Source organism: Cutaneotrichosporon oleaginosum (assembly GCF_008065305.1).
Source record: "Cutaneotrichosporon oleaginosum strain ATCC 20508 chromosome Unknown ATCC20508_contig03, whole genome shotgun sequence".
NCBI classification, from domain to species: domain Eukaryota; kingdom Fungi; phylum Basidiomycota; class Tremellomycetes; order Trichosporonales; family Trichosporonaceae; genus Cutaneotrichosporon; species Cutaneotrichosporon oleaginosum.
The window spans coordinates 2,129,390-2,148,490 of NW_027072172.1; the positions used below are offsets into that span (position 1 = coordinate 2,129,390).

Below are 19,101 nucleotides of genomic sequence, written 5' to 3' on the forward strand. Positions count from 1 at the left end.
AGACCCTAAATATTCCGTTGAGAAGTGGCATCGGGCACTTGCTCTGGTGCAAGTTGCTAGAGGAAGTGCTCAGGCGGCATGCACACGTCGTTCACTGGTGCATTCAAACTCGTTCTGAGATCTATCTTCATCTTCCTCATGCATTCATATCAGAAGCCAACACGGTAAATCTGGTATCAGCGCTGCCTTGCCTCAGAGCTGTAGACTTACCACCACACGGCCGCTCTTGAGATCGTCGAGGCGGTACGACACCTCCTCAGGCACGCCCCGCTCAACTTGGAGCACGCGCATCTTGTGCTTACCGCGGCTGTCGTACTCGCTGACAACGCCCACAAGTGCATCCTCGACGGATCCCACGTGCTGCGTGTACCCCTTCAAACCCTTCTGGCCCTTGAAGCGCGCATCGTACAGTGCTGCCACGTCGCCGGGGCGCGGGTCATCAAGGCGCTTCATGACCGTATGCGCCTGCTGCTCATACACTGGCACTCCCCAGTGCTCGGGGGTTGGGGCGGGGAGGCGCGCCTGGTCGAAGGCGACGCGGAGGAAGCCTGCGGGCGATCCATCGCCGTAGTACCCTCTCTTGCCCTGGTCAAAAACGCCGCGCGCGGCGCGGAACAAAGCAGAGCCTTGCGTCTGACTGGCCTGCTGTAGGTCGTTGAAGCCCGGGCGCCCGATCTGCCCAGATGAGCGAGGCGCAGAATGCGCCGAGTGCACGGAGTGGTGCGGCGATGGCTCACGCGGGGGTGCAGGGGGTGGCGGGAGCTCGCCACCAGACTGGGCGTGTGCAGCAGCGAATTCCGAGGCAGAGGGTGCGGCTTGAGGCGCATGCACCTGAGGGGCTGTGGGCACGGGAGGTGCTTGGGGTGGAGCGGCCAGCGGTGCGTGCATGGGCGGACGATGAGGTACGGGAGGGGCGTCATCAACATGCAGCGGTGCACCGAACGGTACCCCATGCTGCGGGAGAGGTGGGGGCGGGAGTGACTGCGCCTGCTCGTATTCATTGTCCGCTTGCGGGGGAGGAGGTACAGCGCGTGGCGGTGGCGGCGCCGCCTGGACTTCCGAGGACATTGTGCGGGTCGGGCGAGGTGGGGGAGGGGGCGCGGCCTCTTCCTCGTCGCTGTCGTCCTGCGGAGGTTGGGGTGGAAGGCTGGAGCGGGGTGCTGGGACCGGCGGACGGGCGCCCGGCATGGGAGGTGCGCTCACGGCAGAAATGGGCGAAGCGGACATAGCGGTAGGGACAGAAGGAGCAGCGTGCGGCGGGCGGGGAGGTGGTGGCGGTGCATGCTCCTCCTCAGATTCCTCTGGCTCAATGCCACGCTCGTCAGGCTCCTCGGCGTGAGGCGTTTCCTCCTCTACCTCGGGCTCGGGAGCAGCCTGGAAGAGACCGCCGCCCAGCATGCCTCCAGCGCGAAGACGGGCGAGCGTCCGACGGCGGCGCTCGGCCTCCTGCTCGGGCGTCTCGTCCCTTTCGTTCTCGGCAGCTGGCGCGGGTGCGGCGCGAGGTGGTGGAGGAGGGGCGTCCTCTTCCGCGACCTCAAGCTCAGAGCGAACTTCGCCGGCGCCACTCACTGGCGAGAGGGTAGCAGTCACATCAGAAGGCGAAGTCACCTCGTCGACAGTGGACCGCTTCCTCACCGGCATAGGAGGAGGGGCACCGAACCGAATGCCGCCGAGCTTAGCCATGCGAGCGGCGATGCCGGCGCGGCGCTGGGTCTCCTCGTCATCCTCGTCCTGGTTGGGAGCGGTGAGAGGGATGGGTGGGATGGCACGCCCGGGCGAGATTGGTGAGCTGGCGGTTGCAGAGCTATGTGAAGTCGTACGTGCAATGGCCTCGGTGCCCGTCGTTCTACGAGTTGGCACGGGCGGCGCAGGCTCGTTCTCCTCCTCCTCTTCGTCATCACCAACTTCGCCGCCTGGAGGTGGGGGTGGGGGAAGAGTGGGCATGCGAGCGGGCGAGGCGTGCGCAAGCTCCTCGGCAGTGCCATCATCAACAGGGGCAGGCGGAGGAGGCAGCGTCGGCTTGCGGATAGGAGGAGGAGTAGGTGGGGTAGGCTCGTCATCCTCACCAACCGGCGATGGAGGTACCGCGCGCGGCGCAGGGGGAGGAACACCGCGAGAGGGAAGAGCAGGTGCCTCCATGAATCCTGAAGTGTCCTCGGTCTGAGTTGGAACCACATCATCCTCCTTCATGGAGCTAGAGGACAGGGGACGAGGTCCGCGAGGCCCACCCGGGCGGATGCTGGAGAGGCGGCGAGCCTCACGTGTAGCAAGCTCGTCCTCGGTTGTGATTCCCGTCGAGGCTGTCTCTGAAAGCGCGAGCGAATCGCCAGGAACGGGAAGGTGCGGAGGAGGGGGTGGAGCGGAGTTGTCCTTCGATGCCAGGGCCGCGGCCATGGCGCCACCAGCCAACCCCGCGCCCGCCGCGGCCGCAGGTACAGTACGAGCGGGAGGAGGAGGGGCGGAGGTGATGTGGTCGTCGTCGTCACTCTCTGGCGCTGGAGGAGGAATAGCACGGGGAGGCATGGGAGGTGGGACGGCACCTGGTGGCTGAGCTACGGTTTGGGCATCCGCAGCAGAGTGGCCGTTCTGCAGGCCGCCGGCTTGAGCGCCCTGCGTGGAATCATCCCCGCCGTCCACGGTGTCCTCCTCCTCGTCCCCATCCCCCCACGCGGGGACAGTCGGAGGCGGCGGCGGTACAGCACGAGCGAGGGGCGCCGCCATTGGCGGCTCAGTTTGCACGGTAGGGGGTGGTGGAACCGCACGGGGAGGTGGCGGTGCATCCTCGGGCTCCGCGACCAGGGTTTGGGCCACGGGGTGCTCTGGTAGCGGCGGCGGAACATGCGCTGCGTCGTCCTGCGAGGTTTTGCGTTGAGCGGCCGTTTCGCGATCAGCGCTTTGAGCGTCAGGCGGGGGGCTCAGAGCAATACCTGCGGCTTCTGCTCCTTCAATGCCAGCAGAGCTGCGGCCGAACATCTCCAGCGTCTGCTGCCGCTCATGGCGCACAGGACTAAGTGATCCCTCCTCTTCACCAGGCTGCGGAACCTGTGCGGGAGGCTCAATAGACCCATCAGGTAGCTTGCGCTCCAGGCGCTCGGCCGTGTGCGGAGGTGCGAACGACGGGATCTCATCTTCGTCGTCTTCCGCGTCCTTAGGCGCCAGCGCGATTCCAGCAAGCTGTGCACCCTCAGCGCCGAGAGGGCCAGCGCCGACCTGTTCCTCCACGGCACGCTGCTCGCGCTGCTTTGGAGAAAGCGGCATTGGCTCCTCCTCGCCAGGCACCATGACCTGAGGAGGCGGCTCAATCGTCCCGTCAGGGAGTCTTCGCTCGAGTCTAAGTTCAGTGCCGGGAGGCGCGCCTGCAACTGGAGCTGGAACGGCAGTGGGCTGGGGGTCCGAGGAAGACGACTCAGCACCTGGAGAAGAAAGTGACCCGATAGCAGCAGCGGTCGCTGCGAGGACACCGGCGCTAGCGACCGCAGGTACTGCCGCAGGAATATCCTTTGATTCGTCCTTGGCCTCATCGACTCCAGCAGGTGGCGCCGGCGACGGTGCGGACGGTGTGCCGCGGCGACGCGGTCCAGCGGTGCGCCGCGGCACTGCGGGCATCTTGATAGAGGCGGGGGGTGTTGAGGTTGCCTCTGACTCCGGCGAAGTGGCGGCGACCGCCGCGGCGGGGGGTGACATTGCAGCTTCGGTGGGCATTTCCGGCACAGCCTCGTCTTCTGTCGACTTGCGAAGTGATGCCAGGCCAGGAATTGGAACAGGGGCAGCAGGAGCGGACTGCTCGGCAGGAGTTTCGTCGCTCGGTTTAGGGCTGGGCTTGCGGGCGGGGATAGGACGTGGTGCGCCCATAATAGGAGGCATGCCCATGGGGCCGCGGGCCCCAAGCTTAGCCATCCGCGCGGCTATGGCAGCACGGCGCTGCTTCTCCTGCTCCTCCTCGTCGAGCTCCTGCTCCTCACCATCAGCGTCGGCCTCCTTGTGCGCTTCGCCCTCAACCACCTCTCCCTGGGCGTTGGGAGAAGAGACGCGAGGAACAGGGTCTACGGCAGCGCCCTCTGCCTCACCCTCTTCATCTGCGGCAGGCTCGGGTGCCGGAGGAGGAGGAGGGCGCGACCAGGCCTTGCCAACAGGCTTCGGCGGCGGCGGAGCTGGGGCTTTTCCAAATGCACCACCAGCCTGAAGTGCTGCCATGCGCTCCTTGAGTGAGCCGCCGGCGCGAACCGACTTGGCTGCGTCAGCCGCGGACATGCCCTCGCCCTCATCTTTCTTGTTCTCAGGCTCGGGAGATGACCGGGTGGCGGCTGGCGTCTGGTCCACCGAGGCAGTAACGATGGCTTTGTCCGGCTGTACTGACTCGCCAGAGGTTGCGCCCTTCGCCGTCTCAGACTCGCGCTCCCTTGCTTCCTGCTCCTGGCGCAGCTTTTGACGCTGACTCCATGTAAGGCCGCCCCCTGCAGGCTTGGGTTTGATCGGCGGAGGAGGGGCTTTTACTTGCGCCTTGTTGAAGAATGCGAGGCGCTCCTTCATAGACTGACGGGGTCCCTCCTCCGGGTGGGCTGCGATGGCCGCTGCAGGCGCAGCAGGAGGCGATGTGGACTTGGTGGGGGACGCCGGAGCCGGGGATTTGGGACGGACGGGGGAGGTTGTCTTGATGGGAGACGGCACCTTCTCCACATTCTCAGACACGAGAGAGGTAGCTTCGAGGGGAGGGGGCGACTTGACTGCCGCAACGGGGGGCGGCACGGCTGCCACTGGCTCGACACTGGCCGTCGAAGGGGGCTCCGAGGTAGAGGCGGGCGCTGAGGAAGGAGGAGCTTCCGAGACTGGAGTTGCGACCGCAGGCTGTTCAGGAAGCTGGTCGGTGACAGGTGGGACAGGGGCGCTGGGCGTCGGCGGAGCGGGAGACTCGGGCGCAGTAGGAGGAGCCTGTACAGCTGAAGCAGAGGAAGCGGCCGCAACTGCGGGGATTTCAGTGGCCGCAGCAGGGTCCTCAGCCTCTTCGATAACTTCAATGAAGTCCTGCCATCAGCCAAGATCGCGCTGACAGTGACCAGCAGCCACTTACCTTGGGGAAGCCGCCCTTGCGCGCGCCGTCGATCGACTCGCCGACAAGCCAGTCCTCGTCATCATCCGAGGGCCCCGTCACGCGGATTCTGTTGTGAGTAATGCTGACAAGTGGCGCCGTCGCCCAAGAGTGCCTGACCCGGGACAGGGGGCGGTGCATGGTCTGAGCCGGCGCGGTCACCCGGCGCTCGGACTCCACAGCATGCAACATTGTGATGCTGACGGGCACTCACGTCTCATTCTTTGCGAAGGACAGGTCAGTCGCGTGAGGCGACTTATACTTGAGTCTGCTGTGAGCGTTGACGTATACGACGGCCATCAGTTGCTGCGCACGATGACCGAATAGCAACTCGGCGCGCGCGCGACTCACATTGTCCGGGCGAGGTATGGGTACGACATCCTCGCCGGTTTGGTGTGAGGTATACAAGCGATGGAGGTGAAATGAACGAGGGAGAGACTCGAGATTGAAGACGATGAGGGAAGGGAGAGTGCAGTGTCGACGTCGCATCGGGTTGTGACGTAGCACAGGGGGCAGTCGAGCGCGTCACGTGCCGCGTGCCTCGTCATTAATTATCATTGACAAGGAATCGTAATGCCCAAGTCTAATCGGCTGATCCCTCTGTCCTGCAGCAGATGCATCCCGCACCGTTTTAATCTACTTTACACTACACTAAAGGTACTTGAGGATGGCGTCGGTGACCTCGACGGTGGTGCTCTTGCCACCAAGGTCGGGGGTGGCAAACTTGTTCTCGACAATGACCTTGTCGACGGCGGCGTTGATGCGGTTCGCGGCCTCGGTGTAGCCGAGCGACGAGAGCATGAGCGCGGCCGAGCGGATCGAGGCGATGGGGTTGGCAATGCCCTTGCCAGCAATGTCGGGAGCCGAGCCGTGAACGGGCTCGCCCATGACAAAGTTGTCACCGGCGTTGATCGAGGGGACGAGGCCGAGCGAGCCAACGAGGGCGGCGGCACCGTCTGAAAGGATGTCGCCGTAGAGGTTGGGCGCAACGACGACATCAAAGACCTGCGGCTCACGGAAGAGGCGGTACACCATTGAGTCAACAAGCTGCTCGTTCATGTCGACGCCGTTGTAACGGTCGGTCTTCTCCTTGACGCTGCGGACCGTCTCCCGGAAGAGGCCGTCGGTGACAGACAGCACGTTGGACTTGTGCGAGATGGTGACGAGCGGGTTGCCCTTCCAGAAAGTGGCGGGGGCGCCGGGGGCTGCGCGCTCCTGACCACGGCGGAGAGCGAGCTCGAACGCCATGCGGCCGACACGCTCCGAGGCGTACGAGGTGATCTGACGGGTGGCACGCGCGATCTTGCCTCCGTCGGCAGTGTCCTCCAGAGTCTCCTGCTTGACATACAAACACTCAGTGTTCTCACGAACAATGACGAGGTTCACCTCGGGCCCAGGAGTGCCGGCAACGCTGGCGACGGGGCGAATGTTGGCATACAGGTCAAGGTGCTTGCGGAGCGCAACGATGGGCGAGGAGTAGCCGGGCACCTTGTGCGAGGGGCTCTGCACCGAGCCGAACATTGCGGCGTCGCACTCATTCTTGAGCACGCTGACGGTCTCGTCAGGCAGCGCCTTGCCGGTCTGGTTGAACACCTCCCAGCCCGCAAGGAGGGGGACAAACTCGGGCTTGGGAATCGCCGAGCCGAGAGCCTCAATGACACGCTGGGCAGCCTGTTGTCAGCCGTGAACCGACTGGACAAAGCAACTGGGCCGACCATGCGGCAAGTGACGCCGACGGGCCGAGATAAGATCACGAAGCCGATCACCTGCATGGCCTGGGCGAACGGTATCGCGTGTCGGCGCACGACGCCCCAGCTGGACGAGCAGGGAACCCCCGGAATCCCCTTCCGAGAGCGGTTGTACCAGCAGGGACAGCCTCAGCCCGCACCCTTGCACACTCACAGGGAGAACCTCCTTGCCGACGCCGTCGGCGGGGATCATGCCGATCTTGAGCGAGGTGCGCTTGAGAGCCGATGCCATGGTTATTGAGTGGTGGGTGGAATGGGAGGAGGAGTGTTCCGAAAAGTACAACTCGAGTCCGGGCAACTGCGGCGAGTCGCCAGACGCTCGGTGCCTGAAAGCCGATAGGGAGCACGCCTTGATTTCGGGCTCGCTGGGCCGAAAAAGTCCGCCGTCCATCTCCAGTTCTTCATCAACATGCGGCCTCGGATACGCTTCGGAGTCGGAGCCCCCGACCTCCGCCTGCTGGTGCGCGGCGCGCGGTTCTACCGTCCTACGGCGACGAGTGCTGCGCCGAGCGCCTCACCAGCGCGGCCCGTGCCGCCTGCGACTGCGATGCCGCCGGCGTTCGCGGGCCTAGCTGCGGAACTGAGCGCGACGCAGCCATGCTTCGGCGCACACGGAGACAGTGTCGAGATGCTTGAGGGGCCTACCGTGTTCCACGACCGCCTACTCGAGATGGTGCGCGGGGCGCAGCGCCGCATCCTCATCTCGACATTATATATCGGGACGGAGGAGGAGTCCTTGGTGAGTAGTAGTAGCGGTTCGACTTGAATCTTGCTAATGGCAGGTGGACGCTGTCACGACTGCCCTCGCAGCGCGCCCCGGTGTGCGTGCGACGTTCGTGCTGGACTATAACCGCGCTACACGGCCGGGCAAGGGCACACCGGCGAGCACGGTCGACATGCTCATGCCCTTGCTCGAGCGATTCGGCGACCGCGTCGACGTGTGGCTCTACCGTTCGCCCAAGCTGCGGGGACTGCTCGAAAGTCTCGTCCCACCACGCTTCAACGAGGGCTGGGGCACCTGGCACGCAAAGTATTACGCCGCCGACGACGACGTCATGCTCTCCGGCGCAAATCTCGCTGCTTCATACTTCACGAACAGGCAGGATCGGTACATCCATCTCGCGTCGCATCCCAGTCTCCTCAGCTACCTGAACAGCATCACCCGTCTGGTCTCAGACTACAGCTACAAGGTGGTGTCGCACGCGCGGCCGGGCGCTCTGGGCGAGCACGGTGTGCTTCTGCCTCCCGGCTGTGCCCCGGTTCCGGTCGGCAAGCGTGGCGCATCGACGGCCAGCGGGCCAGGCGCTGTGTGGCGCGAGCGCTCGCTTCCTCCCAGAGGGTGGGCGGGACACGCAAACGCGACACTCGGCGCGTTCCAGCAGGCGTGGCGGGCTAGCAACGGGGTGCGCACGCGCGACGCTGCCGCCCGGGGTGCCGATACGTGGTTCTGGCCGGTGCTGCAAGCCGGCGTCCTCAACATAGGAGAGGAAGAGCGCGCGATGGCGGCAGTTTGGGCTGCCATCCGCAAGGCACACGAGGCTGGCGAGAAGGTCGAAGTCGATCTCACGAGTGGTTACTTCGGGCTGTATGCAGCCTACAAGCGCGCAGTTGTCGACTCACCTGCACCTGTACGGGTCATCGCTGCGTCACCGAAAGTGAGTTTGTTCATTCGAGGGAGCTGACGCCAGGCAAACGGCTTCTACGGGTCCAAAGGCATATCGCGCCTCATCCCAGAAGGATACACGCTACTTGAGAGCAGATTCTACGCTGACGCGGCTGCCCACGGTCGCGTTGGACCCGGTGGTGTGCGTTTGCAAGAGTGGGAACGTAAAGGGTGGACATACCATGCCAAGGGGATGTGGGTGTCCGAGGCGGAGGAGGGCGAGACAGCCGAGCAAGCCGTTGAGCATCCTTTCCTGACATTCATCGGCTCATCCAATCTCTCGACACGCTCCTTGCAGCTCGACACCGAGTTGTCGTTGCTTTTGGCGACGAGCAACAAGCCTCTGCGCTCAGCCCTCGGGCAGGAGTTGTCGCACTTGCGTGAGCACGCGCATGATGTCGGGCCAGCGACGTGGGCCACGCCCGAGCGGCATGTGAGTCTGGCGAGCCGTGTGCTCGTTGCGCTCGGGGTGGAAGGGATGCTGTAATGAGAGCGAGCAGGATCGGCCACATACGCTGGGAGCGGGAGGAGAGTGGCGTTCACAACACTTCTTAGACTACATTCAGATGCATAGCATTCATCCGTACCGAAAACCCATCAGCGAACGCTCATCTCACAACCACTCTTTCATGTGCGCTGTACATTGATTCTGTATCTACAACCTGAAACATCTACAACCTGAGACATCTACATTGCCTGTATGATTAGAGACAGACCACTACAACAGCGCGCCCCCTGCATAGGTTCTACTCCTCATCATTTGCAGAGATAGCGAACAGCTTGCGAATATCGTCCAGCGTCAAACGACCAAGGCGACCGATCGCACCCTCGCCCATGGCACCATCCGCCAGGAGGCCCTTGTGCTCTTGGATAGCGAGGAGTCGATCCTCCACGGTCTCACGGATGATGAGGCGCTCCACGCCCACGGCCTTGCTCTGACCAATACGATGGCTGCGATCAACCGCCTGCTGCTCTGTGGCCGGGTTCCACGCAAGATCGCACATGATGACCTTGTGCGCCATGGTGAGATTGAGACCCACCCCACCTGCCTTGGTGCTAATCAGCATCACGGGCAGTGGGTCAGTAATGCCAGATGGGGTACGGAAGCGACGAATTGCTTCCTGCCGTTAGCAAGGCCGAGAGGAGACGCACTTCACGGGCTGAGGCGCTCATGCTTCCGCGATAGCCGACGGTTGTGATGCCGTTGTCTTTGAGGAACGCCTGAAGAAGGTCCAGATAGGCAGTAAATCTGAGGTCAGCGTCGCCTAATAGCAGACGCACTGGGAAAAGATCAGGATTTTTGTGGTCGGGTCCTCGTCTAGCCACTGTTGGACAAGTTCACTGGTAAAATTAGTCTGTTCTGGGATTATGCCTCACAGCGTGCGGCGCATTTTCGTGGATGGAGGGATCTGCTCCTCGAGGAAGTCGGCATCCGAGTCATCGTCCACCGAGGTCGCCCGGCCTTTGCCCTTGCTGTCACCGCGCTTACGCTTCGGGTCCGGTTTCTCATCCTCGTTTGTCAAGTCGGTCTTCAAGCCGCCGAAGAACGCCTCAGCTGCATTCGCGCGCTTCTTGCCTTTGCGGTCGCCTTCGATGCTGGGCTTGACGTCGGGCTTGATATCCTCAATCACATCATTCTCCTCTTCCGCCATGGGTGGCGCCACCTGCGGACGGAAAAACGCTACGCAGCGGAAGACGTGCCCGGGCTGTAATTTAGAGCGACACATAGGACAGGAACGGCATCCGGCGTTGACATCCTCGTCGGTGAGGTCGCTTGCGTCGCGGACTGGCGATATGAAGTAATTTGAGATGCACGCTCTGCAGTACAGGTGCCCACACGGGGTGATGACTTCCGTGCCGTCGAATGGCTTGATATTAGTTAGGTTTCTTGGAAATGAACTCACTTCATAGCAGATGGAGCAATCAACATCCTGATTCGTGTCGTCTTCGTCATTCATGCGCTCGTCACGCTCCTGCAGCTTCTTGACTAAAACATCCACGACTGGCTTTCCCAGAATCGCGACGGCACGGCCGAATTCAGCTTCGTCATTGTCGCGACACTGCCCCAGGTCCGCACCGAATGCTGCGTCGTCGATAAGGAGATCGTCCTCTGCACCTTCGTCACCGGGCTTGCGGCGCAGAAGCCACTGCTCATCAGCTCAGTCAAGACCCTAGGCCTACGGGGTGGTTAACAGCCTGACGAAGACGCGTAAGCAGGACCAGAACGACCTGTCGTTAGAGAGGCGATGGGGTAAGGCAGAAAGGCTCTCACGTGGTAGTTCTTCAGAACAGTGCCAGCCTTGAGATACTTGGTAACCTGCCGTCAGAGATAGTGCGGAGGGAGTCGTACCTTCACACGAGCGCGCTGCTCGATTGCGGCGTAGATGGCGCGCTCCTGTTTGTCAGCACCGGATAAGTGACAGGCGGCTTACATCTAATTCGAATTCTTGATACGCCAAGTTGACGGTCTTCGGCGGAAGCTCAAGAATCCGCTTCCCGTTGAGCTCTGTCTCCTTGTTGCGGCGCAGCATAAGCGGCTTAAGGATCGCCTGACACCTGCGAGCCGCGTTCTTCGGTGTTCTCTTCTCACGCTTGACGACTTGGGATTGATACTCTGAGATGTCCATCGCACCAATGAACTCGAGAAGTGGCCCAACATCGCCCAACGAGTTGACAATAGGAGTGCCAGTTAGACACCACGCGTGGAGCACGTCGAGTTCAAGGACAGCGCGCGCCGAAATGGTCTGGCGATTCCGCACGTTGTGGGCCTCATCAAGCACTACGCGGAACCAATCGATCTTGAATAGAGGGCCGCGCTTCTTCTTGGCCACATAATCGTCTGCTTCGTCGTCAGAGCTAGCGAGACGCTGTTTCTTCTTCGCCTTCTTGTGCGTCAGAAGGGTAAATCGTCTCATCTAAACTCACCGTGATGCCCGACTCGGAGCACAGAGTACCGTAAGTCGTGAGTACAACGTCGAAGTTGCGGATTTGGGCCACAGACTTGAGCCGACCCTGGCCGTGATGAATGTAGACCTGCGTGATTAACCAAGTGTCAGTCAAGCAAACTCACCCGCCACCCGTTTAGAGTCCTTTCCTCAATCTCCCCCTTCCATTGAGTTAGGAGGGCCAGAGGAGCCACAATGAGCTGGGGTGCGCGCTCGAAGTCGGGCGGTCGTTCATTACGCGCCAGCATAAGCCCGATAGTCTGGATCGTCTTTCCAAGACCCATTGCGTCGCAAAGCATGCCGCCGCGGCCACCCTTACCAGTACGCTGCTCGCGCTTCACCATGAAGGCCACACCCAAAACCTGGTGCGCCATGAGAGTGAAATTAGCCCCAGGAAGACGCTCGGTGTTGGCGTCGAGACCCAAGACCTTGCTGGCCTCCTCGACAGTAGCGTCGTCTTGGAAGTCATGCAGAGCGTCCTTGAAGTAGTCGGTCAGAGCCGGACCCGTTGGGCGATTCCACTCCTCCCGCATGCCAAAAGCATCAAGATCGTCACCTTCATCGGGGATGGCAGGCAGATACGGAAGGAGGGAAGGGTGCACCGTGTGGCGGAGTTCTGGAATAAACCGCAGGAGTTGGAGTGATGGCGGCATCCACGTGCCATTCGTAAACACCTTGTTGAGTGAATTCAACCGGTCACGAAGGAGAAACGCGACTCCCTGGAACCGGGGGTCAACACTGGTGATCAGCGCCGCCGAAGTATCTCGACTCACTCGTAGCGAGTCAGCGCCTGCTTGAGTACGTTGTGCTCCTTCATGAGCGAAGCCATGCGACTGTCCTGACCGATGCGCTGCCACGCCGCCTTGACAACTTCTGGGAGGACAGCAGCCCTGCTTGCTATATCGTCAATGAGGTAGGAGTGGTTGCACTTACCGAGCGAGCGCACGAACTCGGCGTAGGCACCAGGTGTGGCATGCTGAGTCGAGGGCCCGGCCACTGGGGTGCTTGTGTGGCCTGAAGGACCAGCTGCGGGCTCACTGAGCGCCGGCTTCTGAGATTAGCGCATACGGTTGCCGTCACCCACTAAGCGCTCAAAAGTGCCAGCCAGTCGAGGGTGTACATAAAGGTTCGAGAAAGCCTGGAAGACAAGTGGGTCAGGCGGAGTCCATTGCATTAGGCAGCCTGATCCCTCGACGACGCGGAGGGCATCCCGACGACGGCTGACGGCACGTATGGCCTCAAACGAGCTCGGCGTTGATGGTTTGCTGAGGTCACGTAGCTCCTGGGTGATCGCAAGCCGGCGGTCGCTGAGACTCATGGCGGACCACACCGGAATCCAGCGTCGAGATTGGCCTCCAGCAGGAGTCTTCGCCTGTGAAGACCTAGGGTGCGACAATTGCGAAGAGCCGATGGCGGGCTTGACATCTTCGTCGCTGTCACCGACATCGACGATAGCCAAGCTTGGGGACTTTCTACCCATGAACTCTATCTCGCTATCGCTGTCGTTGCCGTCGTCATTGTCGCTGTCGCTGTCAATAAAATCGGGCCGGCGTATCAGACTGGATGAGGGGGTCAACGCGGGATGATTGACTGGCTGATTCCGAAGGATGGGGCTAAAACTCAAACTGAATGCGTTGTGCTTAGGCGCGGCGTTATATGCAAAGCGCGACGGTCCCGCTTGAGGGGACGAGAAATCACGCGCAACATCTCGTGGCAACACGGCGGTGGATAATGCCTCGGGAAGAACATGGCCCTGCGGTTAGCGGTCGCGGAATGGGAGGTCGGCTGGGGGCATAGCTTGAGGATGGCATGATGTGCCAAAGACCTCACATGTGGCTGAGGCCCCCGGTATGGTCGCGAGGCACTCACCATCCGTCTCAGACGCTGCGTTCGACACTTTATGTGGTCGGGGATCTGACAGTGCATGGCGTATTCCCAGAGGCTGCCCACGCCGTAGGACTTGCCGCCATCAGGACGGTCCGGGTCGGCTGATAAGTTGATATTGCTCCAGCACTCGTCCTCCATGCCTGTCGTCAGATCGCCATACCCACGACGAGTTGACTTACAGGTGACTGCCCCGTAGCCGTTCCCGCCACGGGCCGGCTCAGCTGAGTCGGGGAGCTCCAGAATGAAATGATCATCGCCTGGGTGTTCAGTAAGGAACCTGTGAAGGATGCCGATGAACCAAGCAGGGGTGGGCTGGCGTCAGTGATCGGCGGTGAGGGGCCGTTTCCAGTCATCAACAACGCGTCAATACTCACCGCGTCGGGGTCGTCAATCGAAAGCACGCGTCGGGCGACATCGTCTACGCGCTCCAAGGAGGGTGGACTCCCCGGCGCGTTGAGAGTAGTCATCGTCATATCAACTCGTCAAGATACGGCTATCTTGTTGCGTCCCCAGCAATGGGGATGGGGGCGCTAAACCGGAGGTGGAGCAGAGACGCGTTGCGGGAGAGGGTGTAGTGCTGAGTGGATCTTGAAGGCTATGTGATGGATGAGTTGGAAGAGATGAGGTGTGAAAAAGGAAAGAAAGATTCAGAAGAGGAGGGAGCAGTTCAGAAGAATGAGACGTTGGTCGGATGAGGAGGAAGGTGGATTCCAGGATGAGACGCGTCCGTCATTGACTTCTGCGGGTTCGCTCTGGTCCTCTCATCCTGAAACATTTGCCACTTCGGAATCAAATCACCCCGCAATGGCATCACCACCCCCCCTCATGAACAGACTGCACGAGCTGCACGTGCCCACCTGTCGTTCCTCGCTACGACTGCACTACTGATGACCTCTGACTGTTACGAGCGACGGCAAGTGGATATAACTCCATTGCAGTTCGCTATCGGAAGACATGTGCCCGCACACAGAACCTCGTCACTGGTGAAATACATTCATGTTGGATGAACAATTGCGCGGTTATGATGCACGCCTCTATAATGTTCTATGCTACAGTGTAGTGTAGAATCTACTTGCTTCCGCGGAACCAGCTGAACATGGAGCTCAGACTCGATCCGCGACTATGCGCGGGGCTGGCCCCGCCGTTCTGGTGCTTGATCGCGGCGCGCTCCCGCTCGCGTTCTGCGTTCGCAGACAGCTGCCATGCGACCTGCCGACCCTCCCATGTGCCCAGAGGGAGGAAGACGCGTGGCTCGCCGCTCACGATCGGGACGGAGAGACCACCCTGAGGGTCCGTTGCGAAGACTTGACCAGTGAGCGCGTCCACCACTGCCATACGCGGTGCGAAGGTCGTTAGCGCCGAGGGGAGGTAGTACACGCGGACTGGCGAGGCGGCTCCAGTGTTTGTTAAGATCGTGACGAGTGGCGGCTTTGCAAACACCGCCGTATGGGCGTCCAGCTTGTGGTGTCGCATCAGGGAGGTGAGGAAAGGCGGGAAAGCTATTGCTCGGCGTCGGGCGTGATTTAGCCGCGCAAAGACGTGGTACATGGGTCGTGAGCTTGAGAAGCCGTGTTTCCAAATCGCCTCCCTGTTGAAAGGGTCAGCGCCGCCGCTCAATCCATGCTCTTGGCCTTGGTAAACGACGGGGTAGCCGTCATTGATAAACGGGTATACGGCAGCGTTCTTGAGGAGCTTCACGTCAGCACGCCTCGAGGTGTGTGTGTGTGGGCACGTACAGCACGGTCCTGAACGATTCCGGGGTAGCGGGGATTGTCGTGGTTGCTGACGTTAGCCACGTGTTTGGTTGTTGATAGAACAGGCCAAGCTGAGCAGGACTTGTAGCTTACTCTAAGAAGGATGCCAGCAGCGTCGGGTCTGGAAGCATGCGGTGGACGCGCGTGATCATGGAGGTGAGCTCCTCGATGGGCGTGTTAACGTTTTGGAATGCCCGGCGGAGGTGGAAGAACGTCGCGTAGTCGAGGATTGACTCGAGGCTGTGCTCCTGGTACCGACGCAGGTAGAGGGGATCAGAGGTCAGATGAATCAGCAGGTTCTGCTCACCTCCGTGGTAAACCTCGCCCATGGCAGCAACGCCTGCCGCCGCGACGAACTCAGGCCAGAAGTCTTTGCGGACGTGCTTGACCGTGTCGACGCGGATGGCATCGATGTGGAACTGACGCACGAGGTGACGCACCCATCCGTGCAGCAGCGCAATGACCTCGGGATTCTCTGTGTTGAGGTCGGGCATATGGTCGGTGAGCCAACATTGCTCTGCCTCGAGCTGGTCATCAAGCTTCCAATCGGGGATGCAGAAGTCGTGAAAGTGCTCGGGCTTGCTAAAGGGGCCGTACTGCGCGCCTGGTATGAACTCGCCCGGTACACAGCCGACGTGGTTGACTGCCACGTCGACCATGAGGTACATGCCGCGCTGGTGCAGCGCGTCTGAAAGGTCAAGGAGGTCTTGTGGAGTACCGAACCGTGAGTTTAGTTCTGTGGTTAGATGCGCCCGCAAACACACATACCAAACATGTTCGACGCCCAGTAGCCTGGTGTCAGCGAGTCCACAAATAAACACATACCGTGGTAGCTCTCCGAATTTGGAATGCCCTCAATGTTGGCGACGACGGGGCTGATCCACACTGCCGTCAGCCACCGCACTCGGCGCGCACAACTTACCAGTGTCGAACCCCATGCCCTGGATATATGGGAGCTGGCGCTCAATACCCTTCCATCCGCCGCCGCAGTAACGGCGGTCGGCGGGGTTGCACGGCTGCGCAGTGCCATCGGGGCGCTCGAATCGATCGGTGACGACTTGGTAGATCGACCGCTCACGCAGCTGAGGTGTAGTCAGGGCAGCCGTGGGCGCCAATAGCGCCAGGAAGGCAGCCCAGATCATGGCGATGAGTTATAAATGAGAAAAACGGAGCATGGATGCTCGCCGCGTCGACTAGTGATACTTTAGGGGAGAATGTGATGGAGGGCGGAGTTGAATACTGAAAGTTCGGCGCGGCGCCGATGTCCGCACGGGCCGACCTCCACTCCCGCGGCTGCGCCACTGAGTGGCGAAGTCAGTCTCACTTACCGCGTGTTATGTTACGTACACAACACGTGCCAGGACGTGTCGTGTTCCAGGCTGGCCTCCACTTCCGACCTCCCCTCCAGCGCGCGAAACAGCTATCATCTCCCACGACATTACCACACCGCACTCATCATCATGGACCAGTTGACAGAGGAGATCGAGAGCGATTCGTTCGTCTCGCGCGAGGTGATGGGTGAGCGGCACTGGTATACAACTGATTCCAGTGTATCAGGTCCCCCCGCGCACCTCGGCGCAAGGCTACAAGGCCGCTGAGTGGGACGTGGAGAAGTTTCTGTGGAAGGGGAGGCTGCGCGTGATTGAGGTTGGGGCGCGGTGCGACATTCGTCTGGAGGTGGGTGCTCTGTCGGCCTGGAGTGTCGGGACTGGGCGACACTGGGATCGGCCCATTCCGTCCATCTTACGTTCCGTCGTCTCGCTTCCGAGCTCGCGCTCACCCCAGGACCCGAACACAGGCGAGCTCTTCGCGCAGGCGACGTACGCCTCGCCGTGGACACAGGTCGAGCCTGTCCTCGACAGCAGCCGGTACTTCGTGCTCCGTGTGGAGGGCGAGAACGGACAGCGGGCGTACATCGGCATGGGGTTCCTCGAGCGCAGCGAGAGCTTCGACTTCCAGGTGAGGCGTGTGGAGATCTAGCTGACTTCAGGTGGCACTGCAAGCCGTCGCGAAGCGCGCATCTCAGCCGGCAGAGGCCGAGGACAAACCACAGAACCGCGCGCCGCCCAAGGACTACTCGCTCAAAGAGGGGCAGACATTCAGCATCAAGCTGCCGGGGCGCGACAAGCCTGCAGCGCCAAAGCCCACGAGCAGCGGCAGCGGCAGCGGCAGCGGCGGGTTCTCGCTCCCGCCTCCGCCGCCGCCGGGTCGCCGACGTTGAGCGCATAATCGCGCATGAATAGCACGGGCCGCCGACGCCCATGCCCATCTGCAAACCGCAAGTTGTCAAGGGCGCAGCCCGATAGCCCTTTCTTAGTCACGCCATGCATAGTAACGAGCCGACAGCGAACAGAGAGGACGCGAACGCTATCCAGGGCGAGCGTGGACAGCATGGACAGCTGGACGTGCGATCCGCGAACAGGATATACTGGATGGCACTGCAGCGCCCGTGCGTTGTCAACTGTGTGGGTGCGAAGGTATGCGAAGCGCCGCACCGCATACACTGCCACGGCGTGACGCCACCGCTATCTCACATCTACTTCTTCACTTCCCCGGCGCTGGAACTCACTTTCATCTCACTCTGATGCTGCGGCAGCTGGTAATCCTCGGCGTCAGTCTGGCGGCCTCAGTCTCTCTTGCGGTTGCCGCGCCCATCGCCCTCCCCCTCGGCGAGAGCAACAGCGTCCCTCTCGTGCCTGGCGGCCGCCCGGCCGATGTCGAACCACCATCTTCAGCACCATCTCCGAGACAAGTGCAGGGCGGCGCACCGCGTCCGGACTCGGACGTGGACTCGAGCAAGATGGGGGTGATTGCGCCCATCGTGATCGCGTGCGTCATCGTCATCGCCGTGGCCTACTTCGTGCGTCCGGCCTTTATCACTCCAAATTCCTAACGCTAGCTATACTGGGGGCGCCTGCACTCGCATCGCGAACGCGCAGCGCAGCAAGCCGCAAACCCGTCGCAGGAAGAGCTCACCGCGCCCACAGAAAGGCCGCCCGAGCCGCGGCGGCGGCGCGGGCTCAACCTCTCCGGCGGGCTGGGCCGGAGCGAGAGTGGGCGCAGCGTGCGCACGCTGCCCGCGTACACGAAGGAGGCGGGGGACGAGGAGCGCTTGTTGTTACGGTGCGTGTCCTTCCGCACGGGGCTAATCGTAGACGCGATCCGAGTCTCTCGAGCGCCGGCGGACACGAGCATGCCCGCCGCCTCTCGGACATGTCGGGCTTGAGTGTCGTGACGGAGGGCACGGACGGCGACGACGAGCCCGTAGCCCCGCTGCACTGGGGCGGGGCGCCGAGCTACGACCTCGGATACGGATATGGCTTCGGAGACGTGTACGACCCGCCCGACGAGCCGCCACCGCCAGGCGCGCACATCTTGCCGCGGGGCGCGCACCCTTCCGCCGCCAGCAGGGCGTTGGGCTCCGCCACGCGCTCCGTCACGCCCACCCGTTCTCTCTCGGTGTCGACGGCGCCAACGCACACATCGCTGCCCTCGACCCCCATCGCACGCTCTGGCACCCTCTCAGCAGGCACGACACCGACGATGGTGACGGCCCGCGCCTCGCTCGCGTCCGTCCCGCCCCTCGCCATCCCTCCGGGCACGCCGCCGCCTCCGCCACCGTCGCTGTCAGCGGTCTCCCGCTCACCGTCGATGATGACGGCCCGCTCGGCACTCTCGACGCCCACCCGCCGCTCTCCCGCACACAATACACCACCGCCTGCGCGCTCGGCGTCATATGTCGCATCGCACCGTTCCACGAGCCGGCACGAGCCCGTTCGCTCCGCCAGTGCTCCACCACTCCCCATCCGTACAGGTGTGGTGCGTGCGAGCGAAGTATTGCGCGCAGTTACCCGCGAGGGAGGTGGAGGCTTAGAGCAGGAAGGGAGGGAAGTGTTGCGAGAAGAGCCGGAAGAGGTGAGGGCGCAGGCACCTAGCGCTGCTTCCCTTGTGAGCGAGAGTTTTGCCGCACCGATCGGAGGCGCGGCGATGAGCCGCTCCGCTCCCGCTCGAGCTCCAG

At 62.0% G+C, this 19,101-nt stretch overlaps 6 protein-coding genes across 6 annotated transcripts; 2 read left to right on the forward strand and 4 right to left on the reverse strand.

The window, feature by feature from the left end:
- Positions 1 to 149: 149 nt before the first annotated feature.
- On the reverse strand, positions 150 to 5,466 carry COLE_04048 (uncharacterized protein; the record flags this gene model as incomplete). Its single annotated transcript, XM_018425066.1, has 5 exons — positions 150 to 170; positions 211 to 5,022; positions 5,069 to 5,156; positions 5,301 to 5,354; positions 5,438 to 5,466. The coding sequence occupies 5 exons, from the start codon at positions 5,464 to 5,466 to the stop codon at positions 150 to 152; spliced, it is 5,004 nt and encodes a 1,667-aa protein (XP_018282593.1).
- Positions 5,467 to 5,737: 271 nt separating this feature from the next.
- Positions 5,738 to 7,066, reverse strand: COLE_04049 (uncharacterized protein; the record flags this gene model as incomplete). Its single annotated transcript, XM_018420627.2, has 2 exons — positions 5,738 to 6,757; positions 6,989 to 7,066. The coding sequence occupies 2 exons, from the start codon at positions 7,064 to 7,066 to the stop codon at positions 5,738 to 5,740; spliced, it is 1,098 nt and encodes a 365-aa protein (XP_018282594.1).
- A 315-nt stretch (positions 7,067 to 7,381) lies between these two features.
- On the forward strand, positions 7,382 to 8,984 carry COLE_04050 (uncharacterized protein; the record flags this gene model as incomplete). Its single annotated transcript, XM_018424905.1, has 3 exons — positions 7,382 to 7,573; positions 7,617 to 8,489; positions 8,523 to 8,984. 3 exons carry the CDS (start codon positions 7,382 to 7,384, stop codon positions 8,982 to 8,984), a joined length of 1,527 nt encoding a protein of 508 aa, XP_018282595.1.
- Positions 8,985 to 9,243: 259 nt separating this feature from the next.
- Positions 9,244 to 13,802, reverse strand: COLE_04051 (uncharacterized protein; the record flags this gene model as incomplete). Its single annotated transcript, XM_018425883.2, has 17 exons — positions 9,244 to 9,618; positions 9,650 to 9,746; positions 9,779 to 9,838; positions 9,875 to 10,365; positions 10,402 to 10,644; positions 10,679 to 10,726; positions 10,770 to 10,814; positions 10,848 to 10,892; positions 10,930 to 11,382; positions 11,423 to 11,530; positions 11,568 to 12,180; positions 12,216 to 12,339; positions 12,376 to 12,493; positions 12,527 to 13,195; positions 13,312 to 13,469; positions 13,509 to 13,641; positions 13,704 to 13,802. 17 exons carry the CDS (start codon positions 13,800 to 13,802, stop codon positions 9,244 to 9,246), a joined length of 3,879 nt encoding a protein of 1,292 aa, XP_018282596.1.
- A 595-nt stretch (positions 13,803 to 14,397) lies between these two features.
- On the reverse strand, positions 14,398 to 16,225 carry COLE_04052 (uncharacterized protein; the record flags this gene model as incomplete). The annotated part of the gene is made up of 7 exons (XM_018421719.2): positions 14,398 to 15,021; positions 15,066 to 15,111; positions 15,177 to 15,357; positions 15,391 to 15,819; positions 15,852 to 15,875; positions 15,909 to 15,968; positions 16,006 to 16,225. 7 exons carry the CDS (start codon positions 16,223 to 16,225, stop codon positions 14,398 to 14,400), a joined length of 1,584 nt encoding a protein of 527 aa, XP_018282597.1.
- A 318-nt stretch (positions 16,226 to 16,543) lies between these two features.
- Positions 16,544 to 17,304, forward strand: COLE_04053 (uncharacterized protein; the record flags this gene model as incomplete). Its single annotated transcript, XM_018420138.1, has 4 exons — positions 16,544 to 16,601; positions 16,633 to 16,760; positions 16,869 to 17,042; positions 17,074 to 17,304. 4 exons carry the CDS (start codon positions 16,544 to 16,546, stop codon positions 17,302 to 17,304), a joined length of 591 nt encoding a protein of 196 aa, XP_018282598.1.
- Between the last annotated feature and the right edge of the window lie 1,797 nt (positions 17,305 to 19,101).